We start from the raw sequence: 17387 nt of genomic DNA on the forward strand, positions 1-17387 counted from the left end.
AGACTCTAGACTTGAATGATAACTGAACGGACTCAGTGTAAAGACTTTGAACTCAGTTTATGCTTAAAAGTTGATGCCAAAAAATTGATGGAATGTATTTGAGTTACCATAGTCTTGTAATGCTATTTTGCTAAAACGAGCAGTAATTGCAGGTGTGCCAAGCCAATAATTTAGATACAGTTCCAGTTCCTAAAGTAAGGTAACAAATGGTAAGCTTTTGGTACAAAATTATTGTTGCCGATTATCATTCAAAGAGGTCTAATTCCAATGCCATGGTAGATCTATAGCAGTTGGTCTATTCAGCTAGTCTAACTTACATAGCCTCACTATTATTTATAAGGTCTAGGATCTACATCTAAGTTTGAACCTTGATACCTGAAGAGTTAGCCTAGATCTATATACACTACTAGTATTGGTCCAGTTGCTAGGACCAGGAACAATTTGAAGTTGGTCTAACTTGCTAGGACCAAGAACTAAAAGAATTTAGTCCAATATTAACAGGACCAGAACCTGTTTGATAAATTGAGTGATCAATAGGTACAAGGAATATGCATTGATTACTAGTATGAAAGCCTCGGACCAAAGATTGTTCTGTAACATCGGTCTAGCCCTAGAAATACAGCAGCCCTGTAATTTTGTATGAAACTAAAGTGCATGTTGTACAGAAATTCATAATCTTGTTGCACACGGCTTTCGAGTTATTAAGTGTGAATTATAGCCATATTATTGCAAGAGTGTAGTCTTAAGACCTGGTCTAGTTAATATAGACTCAGCCTATGCAGGTCTAGTAGAAGTATTTTACAGTGTATACCTACAGCCTAATTCAGTTAAGAGTAAGTACTAATCAAATATCTAAGATGGCTAATCAAGTTGTTGGGAATGCCCCCAGTTAGATTCTGGTTATACATTTGAAGAATGGACCGAAGTCTTGGAAGCATGGTTCACTTCTAATGACATAAAATCAGATGAAAAGCAAAAAGCATTGTTCTTATTCAGGATTAGGTAGCAAAGGTTATCACACCCTTCGTGCACTGTTACAGCCAGATAAGCCATTATCTAAAACATACAAAGAATGTAAAGATGCACTGACTACACACTATTCGCCAAAGCCTACAGAAATCGTACAAAGATATCGATTTTACACATGCACACAGCAAACAAATGAAACAATTCCTCAGTTCTTAGCAAAGCTCAGACAGCTTAGCGATGGTTGTAACTTCAAAGAACTTGAGAATATGTTGAGAGACAGGCTAGTAGTAGGATGTTCAGATGTCAACATACAACGAAAGCTATTGGGAATGCCCCAGTTGACTTTTGAAAAAGCAGTCAACATTGCAACAGCAATGGAAGTAGCGAAGCAAGATGTGGAACAGATCAAGCAGATACAAAAGTCACATGATGATCCTACAACGGTTCATAAACTTCAGAGGAAGATGACCGCTGAACCACAAAATAGGACTCCAGCAAAGATGGTTAAGTCCAAGGACAAGCGATCTACTCCAAGCCCAAAGAGATGTTGGAGATGTGGTGGTAGCAGCCATGAACCAGCGACTTGTAAATTTCGCTACGAAAAATGCTACAAATGTTCCAAAACTGGTCACACGAAGAGCCAGTGTGATCTAGTGAAAGCCTACCAGCAGAAATTCTATCAAAAGAAAACACAATCTTCAAAGAAAGCACACCACTTAGGTGATGAGGACTCTGCATCAAACTCCGAAGAAGAAAAAATGGATCATCTGGAAGATTAATCAATTTACAGATTATCAAATTCTGATCCATACATGACCAAAGTGATTGTGAATGGCAAAGCAGTCCAGCTCGAAATTGATACCGGAAGTCCATGGTCTATTGTTTCAAAGGCAGTGTTCAGTAGAATCAGCAAGGATTCCAAGCTAACTTCTAGTAATATTAGACTCAAGTCCTATACAGAAGGGAAATTAGATATTTTTGGTGAAGCCACAGTTGATGTTCAGCTTGAAACACAGATGAAGCCAGACAAGCTGAAGCTAGATGTTGTCCAAAGAGGTGCCAGCCTAATTGGAAGGGACTGGTTACAGAAGTATCCACAACTGTTAGCACATTTAGCCAATCATATTGCACAAGAAGCAAGCCCCAGCAGTATGCATAATTTGCAAGATGTTATGCTAGATGTATTCAAAAAGCATGCAGAGTTGTTTGATGATAGTTCAGTTGGAAAACTGATAGGATACCAGGCCAAGGTTTATCCCCAAGAAGAGAACAATGACCCAAAGTTCTACAAAGCAGCCCCCTGTTTCCTATGCTGCCAGAAGCAAATAGACAAAGCATTGGATAGCTTGTTGGAGGACGGCATCATCAAGCCAGTGAAGACCGCAGATTTTGCATGCCCAATCATTGCAGTTCCTAAGCCAGATGGACGGATGAGAATCTGTGGTAATTCCAAGCTAACTGCAAACAAAGTCCTGAAGGTAGAACAGTACCCCCTGCCAACTCTGGAAGACCTCCTACACGATCTTGAAGGTGGAGAAAGATTCACCAGGCTAGACTTAAGTCATGCCTATCATCAGATAGAATTAGATCCAGAAGCCCGCAAGTACACAACAATCAACACACATAGAGGTCTCTTTGAGTATACAAGACTACCTTTTGGGATAGCCAGCGCTCCAGCTATGTTTCAGAGGACTATGGAGAGCCTCTTGGCAGACATCCCCATGTGCAAGCCATATCTCGATGACATAATTATCAGTGGCAAGACTGATGAAGATCATCTGAGGAACCTGGAAGCAGTTCTTTCAAGACTAGAAAGCAATGGTTTACGCTTGAAGAAGGAGAAGTGCGAACTGATGAAGGACTCAGTTGACTACCTTGGTCATCGCCTTGACAAGAAAGGTCTCAGGCCTCTTCAAGACAAACTTGATGCCATACGCAAGGCAGAACGCCCAGTGAATCAAAGCCAAATCCAGGCTTATCTTGGTTTACTCGGATATTACCGCAAGTTTATACCCAATCTATCCCAGGAGATAGTGCACTTGACTGAAATGCTGAAAGCAGAATTCAGATCAACCTCCAGTGGGAAGAGAAGCAGCCAGCCTGACCCTAAGTTCAGGTGGGGAAAGAACCAGGAAAAAGCATTTCAGAAATCAAAGCGTCTCCTACAGACGGACAGCATCCTGACGCACTATGATCCAGCCAAACCTATTCTGCTACAGACAGATGCCAGCCCATATGGATTAGGTGCGGTGATAAGCCATGTGGAATCAGACGGACAAGAACACCCAATCACATTTGCTTCACGCACCCTCATGCCAAGTGAAGTCAACTATGCGCAGTATGAGAAGGAGAGTCTGTCGATAATCTTTGGACTGAAGAAATTCCACAAGCAACTGCATGGAAGGTCATTTACGATTGTAACAGACCACAAGCCGTTGATGGGACTCTTTGGAGCCCACAAACCAGCGAGCCCGATGGCCTCGGCTCGTGTTGCAAGATGGCACATGATCTTGTCGGCATACAGCTACAAGATTGTACATAGTGAAGGGAAGAAGCACCAAAACGCAGATGGGTTGTCTCGCCTACCACTCCAGGGAGAAGAAACTTCATGGAATCATCCAGAGCTCGCAGAGCTAGAGGAAGCACCAATGCCCCGAATCAACATGCTGACTGACCTTGAAACACGCCCTGTTGATGCACAGGAGGTGAAACGTGTCACCAAGAGAGTTAGAGTACTGTCCAAAGTAAAGCATCATATCCTGAATGGATGGCCAGCAACAAGAAATCTGTCAGATGTACTGAAGCCCTTCGCAAGTAAGAAGGACGAGTTATCCATAGAAGATGATGTAATCCTTTGGGGATCCAGAGTGATCATCCCTGTCAACCTAGAAATGAAGGAGAGAATCCTGAACGAGTTGCATAGTACGCACCCAGGGATCGTAAAAATGAAGTCATTAGCCAGGTCGTACGTATGGTGGCCCAAGATAGACAACCAGTTAGAACAGCACGTAAGATGTTGTGGAAGCTGTCAACAGAATCAGCACAGCCCAGCAGCAGTACCCATACACCCGTGGGAGTTTCCTGAGAAGCAGTGGAGTAGGATCCATTGTGACTATGCCTCCATTGGTGATGAGAACATCTTGATCGTCGTAGATGCTCACAGCAAATGGCTCGAAGCTATTCGTGTGAAGCGAGCCACAGCCAATGCCACAGTGATCGCCCTTAGACGGTTGTTTGCAACACACGGATTACCAGAGACCGTGGTGACAGACAATGGCACACACTTTGTTTCAGAAGAGTTTGCCACTCTGTTGAATAACAACAACATTTGCCATATCCAGACAGCACCCAAGCACCCAGCCAGCAATGGTCTTGCAGAGAGAGGTGTACAAACGGTCAAAACAGCAATGAAGAAGGGACAAGGAAGTGACTTTGAAAAGAAACTTCAAAGGTTTTTGTTGACCTACAGGGTTACACCACAGGAAACAACGGGAAAGACGCCCAGTGAACTGATGTTCAAGAGGAAAGTCCGCACAAGACTCGACAACTTGCGCCCAGATCTTAGCAAAGCGGTTAGACGGAAACAGTCTACCATGAAGAAAACAGGAGATCGAGGAAGCAAAGAAAGGGTCTTTGCTGTAAATGATCATGTGATGGTCAAAAACTTTAGCTCAGGTACAACATGGCTTTATGGAACAGAACTTGAAGTCATCAATGAAGTCATGTACAATGTTCAACTGACTGATGGTAGAGTTGTCCGCCGTCATATTGACCAGATGAGGAAGTACTCCCATGCCAACAGTGAGAGGAAGGAGTTCCAACGTCCAGAGGAACGTACAGAGGAACCACCAGTTGTGTTCCCTATGCCTGACATTAATCCAGAGCCAGAGAATGCTACAGAAAGTGAAACAAAACAAACAAATGAAGAAAATACAAAATAAACAAAACAAAACATGCCAGAAAACATAGACACACAACAACCAGAAAGACGAATGTATCGTAGAAATGTGAGCACACCAAAAAGATTTCAGGATTATGTGGTGTATTTTTGTAAAATATTTGGTAAAATTGTTATGTACAAAAGGTAAAAGGTTGCCTTCTACTTAGTTCCAGTTTTAAAAAATAAATTATTTAGTATGTTGTGTCATGCAAATGACAATAATTCATTAAATGTATGATTATGTTGGTATTTACCTGATGTGAGCTAAGAATTATACAAGCCAAAATTATTTGCATTTTGGATAACAATAAGGAAGAATGGTTACAAAATGTGGACATAGCTTTGGTAACAGCAAAGAAAAGTTGGTTGTAGAATGGTAACTTGGTATATATGTTTTGTTAAAAGGTAAAAAAAAAAGATTTTATTAGCAGTTTAACAAGTGAATGTACAAGAAAACGTAAGTGTTTTAGAAATTAAGGCATAAAAAGTTAATGACAAGAAAGTAGTTCGTTAAAGTTGTGTTGTGAGATTGTTATATTTTATAATTGTAACAAAGGTTGTATTGCTTACAAGTGTAAGGAACACTTTGCAGAGATTCATTTTAAATCTGAATACTGAGGATTGAGAAATTTGAAGCAAAAACTAAACATGATACAGTAAAATATTGCAAGTTGAAGTATGGAAGTGAAATATTGGTTGAAATTATAATGCCTTAATTGCATAGAACACTGATAGTGGAAATTGTTAATTTTAACATTTTGAAATTTACTCATGTACATTTATGTAAGGGGGAGGAATGTTATATATGAAAATTTGAACATAGATGTGTAATCAAGTCTAAATGCACAGACTAGCAATATGTATGAATCTGTATAATGTGTACACATACGTATATAATTGGAGATTGCACAACACACACGACTGACTGTACAATGAAGGAGCAATAAAGAAACAACAGACATTTTTAGTTAAGCAAAACTTGAGACTTTAATGTGTCATTCCCGACCTTTCGTTTGAGGACGCGGACGCTTATTTACAACGGTAGTTGACTTTGGAAGGGACTTTTTGGGCCCGTCATCATGGTCGTAACACTCAGTCCTGCAATGCAAATTGTGTGACATGAGATTTTTTTTTCGTTTCGCATCTGCAACGGAAACATTCAATATGCGTTTCGTGTGCAAAATTCTGGTTGCTACTATGGTAACAGCGATTTATCCGAATGAGGACGACTTTCCAAAGCCACATTTGACTCCTCCTAGAGCTCGAGAGGCCGCCCGGGGGGCCCACTTCCATTGATTAGTGGATACCAGTCGCGACCACCCGTAAAAGGGGTCAGAGTGGGCAGGTACGTTACGTATATAGGCCTATGTAACGTTATAAGGATGTCAAAACGATGTTAAAATGCTGAAAAAAGGGATATATATCCAATACTTGTAGGGTTTCACAAGCCAAATACTTGTTAAGAGATGCATTTTCATAATCTGGAAAAGAATTGCTGCCCTTGTTTAGGGTACTTTTCGAAACCCCATGGTCGTGCCTGGTATCCACTCATCAATGGAAGTGGTCCCCCCGGAATTGAATCTAATCCCCATTTCTGGGGAATGTAAAACATATTGTCCCTCACATCGTGTGCGAGAGGTATATCGTTTGTGTATAAGGAGTAAACAAAAGAAACAAAGAAACAAAAGAAACAAAAGGAAACGAGTTCAAAGGTATCGCATATGATGTGTACATATCAACGCATGCGAAATGTTCGGCTGGAGAGGTTGATCTGATCCATGAAATCAATTGCCAGTGATCCACCAATAATCCACATTAAATGTAATATCGATTCGATGGACTGTAATGATCTATATTTAAGCCTTCATTCAGTAAGTTTTTCCTCACTCAATATGTTCTCGATTTGTTTGAAAAACCACTTTCTCATCCATGTCATAATCTATTTTAGGTCCTGCATTTTGAATATCTCCAGCCATCAGTCGTAATATACATGCATTGTATGGTGCGGGTATCGCAGAAAGGGATTTTGCACACGAAAAGCAGATTTGTAGGGCCTGTAACCCCCCTGTTACACAAAGCTTAGCATTGATCGTAGAGCAGTTTTCTACGTTTGATTCTATTGACTGTAATGCACAATCAATCTTAAAAATCAAGTGTATGATTAAGCGTTAAATTTTGTGTTAGGGGACCCTAATACTAGCGTCCGTGAGGATTGCGAAAGGTCCCAATTATTCGGCTGGATGAACCCAAAACATAACAGGTGCTCTTTTCCAAATTTCCCGCAAGTGAAATTTAGCAAAAAAAGAGTGCGCAGGCGCGGCAGGCGAACTGCATGCAAATGGCGAGACAGACGGGTGGGGATTCCCCGAGCTTTCACGGAAGCTAGTCTCTGCGCAAATCGTTCCGTTTGAGGAAAGTGGTCTGGGATTTTCAAAGTGTAGACTGAAAAACTGTAACACATTGAATGAATATTCTCCTCCCAACTCCCATGCTTATACCATGGACATTCTAGTAAGTTCTCGCGCTCATTCTCCATTCTTAAATCGAATCAAAATGTCCCATTTGTAGGTTAAATTTTAAGTCACGGTCCATGTATGCAGACTAAAATAGATAAAACAGTTTCAAGGTATATGAACTCAACCTAGTAGCGGGGGGGGGGGGGGGGTACTGCTCCCCATGGGGCTGCCTTCGGGTTATTAGGTCAAGGGGATTATTTTTCGCTCGATCGCGCATTGCTCTCGCATGTTCCTGGAGGGTTCATTATTTGCAGAATTCAACTTGGTTTTAAGTCACGTTTTGTGCTTGCATTTTGACATGAGGTTCATCAGGTTATGATTAATATTAATCAATATTAAAATCATAAAATTAATAATTAACATATATATATATATATATATATATATATATATATATATGTATATATATATATATATATATATATATATATATATGTATATATAATCTATATATAATATATAATTAATATTAAAATTACTTAATGATTAATATTAGGAGGAGTTCAATAATAAATAGGAAGACAATTTCACTACATTCTAGATGACCCAAAATTTCTAATCGTGCTTCAACCTCACAATTTTTGTTACTCTTCCTAAAAAAATATTTATAGTAATTTTAAAACAATTCACCCCGTATTATACTGGCAACGGGTCTCATCGCGACTCATTGACACCCTTCCCCTAGTTTACATACAATAGGATGTATCCGGGGGGGGGGGGGTCGTTACAATGATCCATGATCGGTCGCATCATTGAAATGATACACACACACACACAAAAGCAAACCAATAAAGAAGAGAGATCATAAAATAATAGGCCTTTTAGTTGGCATACTTCATGTTCAGGCCTTCTGAGCTAATATTGATGCTGTATGGGAAACATTAATCATTATGCCATACGATAATCTGCTGATGCTGCAAAAACGCAAACGGGTGTAATAAAGAAATTATCATTTTCCTCTGATCTGGTATTCCCCACCATGCGCATGCGCTCTACATTATCTAGAATACCTATAATTTTTTTTGATCAGACCTAGTCATATGTGTTTGATTCTATACTGTCCTTCGCTGTCAAGGAAGCAACACGATTGATTGATTGATTGATTGATTCATTCATTGGTTGGGTGATTGATTGATTGATTAATTAATTAATTCATTCATTGGTTGGGTGATTGATTGATTGATGATTGGTGGATCGAATGATTGATTGATTTTTGGCTTATTATTGATTGGTACCCTACCATGGGGACATAAAATTGGGTATTAAAAAATCTACCTGTCTACATATTTTGTTTTAAATATTCTTTTCCAAAAAAAAATCTTTGTGGACCTAACCCCCTTTTAATCAAACTGGAGTGGACCTAGCCCCTTTTGAAAAAAAATTGCCATTTTTAAAAACTTTTTAATGGGAAATTCAACTTTTCTTTGGTTTCATCTCATAGAGCTAAAAGCCTGAACATTGAGACCCCCTGAAAAAAAAACAAATTTGATGAAAAATTGACCTAACCCTTTTGCAACTATTAAGCTCTTGGTATATTCAATTCAGTTCATTTATTTTCTCTTTCAATCTTTTTACATTTACAATGATAGTTCAATAGACATATTTACAAAATATAATATATAAATCATTTCTGTAATACAGTAATGCTATGAAAATGAATGTGTTTTCCCCTCATTTTTTTTTATTCGGGCGATAATGTACGTGATTTCATGTTACACATGTGAGATGGTGCGTATCCCATGTGTTATTTATGGAATATCTTCTTGGACCCTACTTGTATATTATGCCTGTGAATGTTTAGGTATGTACCTGCCCAAAAAATTAAGCATCCTCGCTATTATTGTTTGTATTGAGTCTGTAAAAGACAATAAATGATTTTGTATATATGAATGACACGTTGACCTTTCTCGTTGCATTATGAAAAATAAAAGACATTTGGCTTCCTCCTGCTCGTACGCACGGGCGTCCGTCGATATATCACACGACATTTTTATGAAAATATGCACCCTTTTTCTTAAAAGTTGATGGAGAAGGGGAAAAATTAATCATATCAAGTCGGGGTATTCAGTAATGAGTACAGGAGAAACTATATTTCACTGATTTTCATGATTCATCCCATTTGATTAACTCATCTATTCGTGTTTTGGGGCTAATCTTTCCCTTACGCATTGCTTTTTGGCAGAAGTTCTATGGAAAATGCACCTTTTTCACACAAACTTTGAGACACTCTGTATTCATTCCCTCATTGCTCGAGAATGAATGGGCAGTTAACGACGCACAGTGGGCCGGAGCGAAACAAAAGTGCGCCAAAAGTCATTTTGGGCGATTTCAGATTTTTAATGTTTGTCATGCCCAGCTGAAAGACATTACTTTGAAGAATATTTCAGCAAAATATTTCATTCCGGAATTTGCATAAAGGTTGTTAATTTCCTACCTCAAATCGTAAAATGTGAAATTTTGCGAAATGTCGCGTATATGACATCCTAGTTGAAAAACAGGCCATTTTACAAGAGGTTTTTCATGTAGGAATCTGAAATGGCTCCCACATAATCCTGATATATTCCTTTTTTCGTGTGAAAGGGTTCAAAGTAGATAAAAGACACATTTTAAGAGGTTTATAGGATGATTTTTCCTCGAAATAGGCTGAAAAATGCATGTTTTTTGCATTTACAATAGAATAGTTTAGATTTCCGTGGATTTCCGTCTAAATTCTATAAACATCATTTTTCCCGATGTCTAAGCTTTAAGTCGATACCAAATTTAGCTGCCCGTATTTGCCCATTTTTATATTAGAGCCGATTTAACTTGACACAACATCCCGAAAACCTGTTGAAAAACGGTCATTTTTATACCGCGCAGTCATCTTTAGCGCACCGCATGGGGTACATTGCCGTTCGCTTTTGCGCGGCGAGGACGATTCCCTTTCCATTCCATGAAAGTGACATGAATTCCGGGCTTAATTTAAACAAAATAAATGTTGCTAAAGCAAATAAGGGCTATACCCACAACTCTTCCAGGGAAAAAACTTACTTGTAGAATAATTTCATCCCAAAACCCTCGTATAATAGGGCATTTGATGTCTCTATCGGTGACGTCACTCAGGATCGTCATGCCTGAACCTTTGGCCGGGCAGGGATCGCAATGGTAGTATGATTTATGCATAATGCACTCGATTTATACAATAATCTTGTCCTCCCGTTCAAATGAATGTGAAACTCATATAATTTTCATCAGTTTCATTCCTCCCTGAACACGTGGAATTCCATTATTTTAACATTTTGTGCTTCAGGCAAGGAGGTCCTAATCGTCAAATTCGTAAAAATTGAAATATTGTATAATTCAAACAATAAAAAACAAAAGAAATAGTGAGTGAGTGACATCATCAACTCCCTCATTTGGATGTAACTGGCTCGTTCATATAACTATTTTTTTTAAATAAGCGAAACTTTGAAATGTCATAACTTTCTTATTTTACATCCGATTTGATGACATTTTCAGCATTGTGTTCGTCTGATTTTTCTCTATTGATATAAATCAACATTTTTCTGAGGTGGACTTGACCTTTGTCTGGGAATGATAACTGAAGTATTATTCTGCATTATGAAAGCAAAAGGAAACAGAATAGTAAACATAAGAAATAATATACAATATAAACATTTTTTTTCCTTTGGCTCCCCATAAATTTAGCATGGAGTTAGACCGTGGTCTGAATTAAACCCGACTTCAGAATACGCGCTTGTGTCTCTTGTGAAAATGGTCTGAATTCCTCATGTACTGTACCAGTCATTTTGCACTTTGTCAAAATGAATATTTGATTCACAAATCCCTCTCTTACCCACTCTCCCTTTTTGTTCTCTTTCTCTCTCATCCACATTTCTCTCTGTTCTTGCATTCTTCACATTCACACACTCAATTTCTGGTTGTGACGAAAGTCTGCGTTCGCGGAAGTGGAGTGGGGGTGACTGCACCCTTTCAAGAGAACGGGGGGGGGGGGGGTTGGCTTTCTAGAATGGGTGGGTCGAGTGAGGGGACTTGGGAGGCAAATTAAAGCATCCTTTCGAGACAACAGGGGGGGGGGGGATTGAATATGTTTTTTAACCAGTCGTCCCTAAATTATGCAACAGAAACGGAAATATAATCTAATAATTGACCAATTTTTTGTTTTCACCTTTATCTTTCTCCTAGCAAATAGGAGAAAACAAGTTTGTTCAGTTTCATTTTTTTAATACGGTGCCTGTGTATTTTGATAGGAATGGGGCAAGGTGATTGAAAGATGTCATTTTTTATATTATGAATAACATGATAATATGAAGTTAAATGACCGACATTTCTCTTTGATATTTATCTCTCCCTTTTCCTCACCCCTTTTTTCTCTTGTTTTTCTACTTCTTGAGATCAGGGAATGGTAGTCCACTCAGCCCCCCCTTGCAATTCAGCACCGCCTCGTGTGTGTGTGTGCAAAAATCAATGAAAACAATCTTTAAAAAAAATTAAGGTGGCTAAATTGTTGGATGTTATTTCTCGTATTTCAAAATTTGTTCTGTAGGACTTTGTGGGGTTTCTAGAATTATGAACTTACCTAGTAATGCAAATCTATTGAAACTCGGCAAAAAGTGGAAGCCCCCTCTTAGTATTATAATAATGTTCTTTGATGTATGAATTTCATAGAAATGACTGACTACTCAACTACATTCCTATCATGGTAACCCCCCCCCCCCCAAGGGGGTGTGGCTACTTGCCAATTCAACCCCACTCTTCTCCCGCTCTGCAAACGACTGTCACAAGCCTCAACTTTCTCTTTCGAACAAGCAACAATTCACCATGCCTCATTTTCACACCATGACCCTGTCTTACAAATAGTTGCGATTGATCTGAACTATGGAAAGCCAGCAATGTCAACATCTAAACTGTATGCTTGTTCAAAATATTTTATAGATAGGATGTATATTCATGCATTCATCATTCTGAAAAGTCGGCACTGTGATTCTGTTTGTTTACTCAGGAGATTGTGAAAGTTTCCTGCAGAAAGTTATGGCATGGTTGGATTTCCATACAGTTGAGATTGATTGGATCAATCGTAACTCTTTGTAACTCCTTGCCAACAATAAAACAGGGGCTAAGAATGGACAAATCAGAAATACTTTCAGGAACGTCCAGCAAACATTTATTTATCCAAACGACGATAAACAATGATACATGAAGATTGTGAATTAGAGCCCTTCTTCAACATCACTTCAGGATCGTTCACATCATTTGATACTGCTTGAAAAGATGAAAGAACATTTAAGAAAAGACAAAATAAAGAATGAAAATATCGCTCTTGTTTAGATAGGAAATACATAAACTTCGATGGCAAACATTAAAATGGTTTGAAATAACTTGATCTCTCTTCGAGTAAATACTGTTACATGAACAGCAACTAAAACACTTTTGTTATGCTGTTTTCTTGTACATAAAAGTAACACTGGTAAATAAAAAAATCCATTACATCTACATCTACTACATGTAGTTTTTATACGACCAATGTGCCCAGTAATTTTACTAGGGCTTATCATCCACATACTCATTTCATCATCACTTAAATGGTCGACCTCACTTCAGTATAGGCCTACCCTTCAAAGAAACCTAAATATCATGATCATCATCATGATAACGACGATTTAAATATAACATATTCATGACCATAGATTTTCGACAATAAAACAACCGATGATATTCTAAGCTACATGTTTCATTATGTAACATGACAATTTCTGTGTAAATTGCAAAAAAGGGCAAAACTCTCAATCATTTAGTAGGCTTGTCGGACAGTTGTCCCCAAAAAGAACAAAATTGATAGAAAACAATGTACAGTATATACAAGTGATGTTCATAACTTTTATACTACATAAAAGTATAACTTTATGATCATGATTGTCAAGCGCAGTAGACTATATGCAATTGTAGTAGCTGCGCTATACAAATGGAACATATTATTACCATTATTAACTTTAAAAAGCAGAAGCATATAGTTACAAATGAAAATAGGCTTGCCGCTGTATTTCCCTTCATATGTCATATATGAAGGCTTATATATTTTTATATATATATAAATATATTTTCTATTACAGACATAGCAACAAGGCTGCATATAGATTTCAGTATTTACATTGAGTTTTTTCGCTTTCATTTTTTAAAAAAAATATTCAACTCAACAGAACAACCTTTTACCGCTTTTGCTATTCGTTCTCAAACGTTTAGTTTCCATATTGACACCGTTTTTAGAACAGGCCTTCACTGCCTTGGAAAATTACTGTATTTCAAAACCGACAACATTATGTAGTTACATAAAAACCTATCCAAATAACAAACCTTTCGAATTTTCAGCATACAGTACAATGATATAATACATTCATAAGCTCTTATGCAAGTAAAAGTACTTTTATATTTTTTGACATGGGGGCTAATTGCCCCTTAAAGGATTTCACTTATATCCAGTTCTGTCAAATTTGAGCTATTCACAATACCTTATGAGGAAAGAAAACAATCTGTGTGAGATTGGAAGGGGGGAGGACACCTCTCAAATTCCACTTCCCCTTAAGGCTTATTAAACAGCATGCAAACATTTCCTATTTTTCAAAATTTCAGTGAAATCGACATAAATCACATACACGTATTTAATATGGAAATTGTTTTTTTCAAAGAATAAAATTTGACAAATGGTTAAACTTCAAGAAAATATAAGCTATATACAAACAATGCAATATCAGATGAACATCTGTTGTATACTTGAAGTACTTTCGTTCCTCTCATTCAAGAGTGATGTAAACCTTTCAGTTTACTGGCCAAAATGAAGTACAAGGATTTCTGTATTAAAAAAAAACTTAAACACCAATTTATATTTACACACACATACTTAATGGAAATGTCTTTTCTCATTGAATTAATTTTGGCATGATCCGCTTTTGCAGGCTATATAATATCAGGCGAATATCAATTATATATATATATATTAAATATATATATATATATATATATATATATATATATATATGCTGATGAATGAAGATTGTCTTTCTCTACCATATCTCTTTCATTGAAGAGGAAGATGGTTTATCATGAGCATGCAGTTCAATTCATTTTGACGTACAGGATATAAACAATCATTTTCATGTACTTTACTTAATGCTTAATTACAATCACCAACAGCAATAAGACCTATACATTCATGCGTACTTAATTGCGGGTGTGTCTTCTCACTGAATGAATTTTTACATATAATATTTGTTGAAGCGCTAGAACACTCAGGCTTGTATACAGACAATATCTAATGAACATCATACACTTTCATGATATATTTTTCCTTTCTTTGAATAAAAGGTTGGACATAATCAATTCGAAGCACAGTACTCAGTTTCAAATATAGCATATACATGTATATATCAAATTAAATTCACTTTATATGTTTTTTTTTAATTCTCACAATTGTCTACTAGGCCAATGTGAAAAGAGATTGAAGAGAACATCACCAAGATCGGAAAATGTATGTACCCCATATGGGATGGAGATGAAACAAAGTTGAAGAGTTGCACTACTTTCCTCGTCATAAATATGTTCGAAGAAATATAAGCAAGACAAATAACACTTGCAATGTCGATAAAAACCTGGTTTAAGTATGTAAAAACATTTACTGCATATAACAGGCAATATACTCCACAGAAAACAGTACAAATCTTGCATCATGGTGACACAAAAATACATGAATAGAACGTTATTCTCACAAAGAAATTTTACAATTGGAATGTAAAACTTTCATAACATTCTGTTAACATGCAAAAGCGTTACAAGAAACTACAAAATATCTGCTAATATCGTATGTCATCGCAAAGTTTAATATGATAAAAATCAAAGATAATAATGTTACACTTTCGAATATGAAGTGCATACGTTAGCAGTTAAAAAAATCCTTGCACAATATGAATTTAGCAATGAGCAATCCAGATACAAAATACGACTACCGTATCACTATCAATAGAAGGTATTATTTACAATTATGAATGAACAAAATATGATTATACAGAAAAAAATTAAAATGATTCATAAATCATAGCGACAACTTAAATTACAATAACATGGTAACTCAAAATATCAAAGAAAAGGTGAATTTTTTTTATACATAGTATTTATGAATAATTTACACGCAATGATATAAAGGTATCTATGCTACAACAAGAAAAGTGATGGAAAACATATTAGTATGAGCAAAGAATTCTCCTTGAAACGATCTCTTTTTCAGAATTCCACACAAAATAAAGATTCCATCAGCATATAAAACAATGGTCTACATCCAGGCAAATTATAAAACATAACCCATTGGGCTAAACAGAACAGAGTTTTGAACTTAAAAATGATTTGAACCTCCCGAACACTTGAAAGCCTCAATTGTAATTAACATTTCTAGCATAATCATTTGGGAAGTATTTACTAAAGTTATTTTCAAAGTTATGTGACATAGGAAAATATAACATAGAAAAGATAATTATCTCATACACCGATCATGTAATACACAATGGATAGTTAAAATACCTAACGATTCTGTTTTGTGTTAGGATTGGGAAAACACTTACATGCGTTAATCGGTATGTCAACGAGAATAGTGTATATCGTACCAATAAGAACATAACTCATGCAATTCACATTAATTCTCATGCTAGAAATCGTCTGTCTACACAACAAATTTGGCGATACAATCCATACACTAATACAGTTCAGCAAACAGGGTACATATATATATATATATATATATATATATATATATATATATATATATATATATATATATATATATATATATATATATATATAAGATAAAAATGAAATGTATGATTTTTTTAATGAAATAAACATCAGACCACAATCGTTTCAATAATGATATGTAGTATGTAGTTTAACTTCCTATTATCCTCTCGGGCATTCACCTTCACTTGTTTACAAAATTCCCCAATGTCATCTCAGAATTCCAAAGCACCTATTACCATTTAACTCCTAAACCATGACCATAAATGACCAACCCTCAGTGACCGTCAGCTAACTTCAAGGAACAAAAGTTCTAAGAAGTATGACTCACACTACCTGTCCCAGTCAGTGCGCAGAACATTCACCACACCCCTTATACCACAGAAAGTTTGATAGACATTTACCTGTAGACCAATCAGAGCAAGTTTATTTCACTCACACTTTGAATTGTTACACCCCAAAACTAATGATATAAAAGACTTCTTGATTATTAGATAGATATACTACACACACACACTCATCCACATAGACTGACATTAAGACTGAATTAGACGTCGATCCACTACTAATTCAACTTCAGGATCTTAATCTTATACTTCGAAAATATATCCATCGTCTCATGTATTATCCGAATCTCCATTGATATCTCCACGTTACTTCGAATTGTAACTGTAGCTGATTATTGATTAATAAATACCTGGACATTGAATTGTATATAACTTTCTCAAGAGTTTCTTTATTTACAATTATATCGTGTACACATAAATTCCAAACTAGTGCTACAGTATCGTAACCATGGTAACAGTAATTCTCGGCAGTGACGACACCGGAGTAGACTTGCCTTATTGTATGTATCAACGAAACTCCTATATCGTTTTCGATAATTTTCCTTCAGACAAAATATGATAAACATTATCACTGAGGTATTAAGACTCATTTAATTAAGGCAAAACACTCACTGCAATAAGCCAAACAAGTAAACTCTTTCGTTTATAGATTTTGCCAGGATATTGATACTGCGACTGTGACCTATTGGTTTGATGTACCCATTTTAGCCACTGTGATATAACACAAAAATATGCAGAAGGAAGATAACATTTCTATTTACATACTTTTGAAATAACATTGTGAATATGAAGTTATTAAAATCACATTAAAAATATTAATAACATGGTAGATCTTTGAGT

The 17387-nt window shown here is 36.6% G+C and overlaps 1 protein-coding gene across 1 annotated transcript; it reads left to right on the forward strand.

Annotated features, from left to right (window-relative positions):
• Window positions 1-1781: 1781 nt before the first annotated feature.
• Window positions 1782-5527, forward strand: LOC121422627 (uncharacterized protein K02A2.6-like). Its single transcript, XM_041617787.1, has 2 exons — window positions 1782-4872; window positions 5466-5527. Exons 1-2 carry the CDS (start codon window positions 1782-1784, stop codon window positions 5525-5527), a joined length of 3153 nt encoding a protein of 1050 aa, XP_041473721.1.
• Window positions 5528-17387: the final 11860 nt, after the last annotated feature.

Source organism: Lytechinus variegatus, chromosome 10 (assembly GCF_018143015.1).
Source record: "Lytechinus variegatus isolate NC3 chromosome 10, Lvar_3.0, whole genome shotgun sequence".
Taxonomy (NCBI): domain Eukaryota; kingdom Metazoa; phylum Echinodermata; class Echinoidea; order Temnopleuroida; family Toxopneustidae; genus Lytechinus; species Lytechinus variegatus.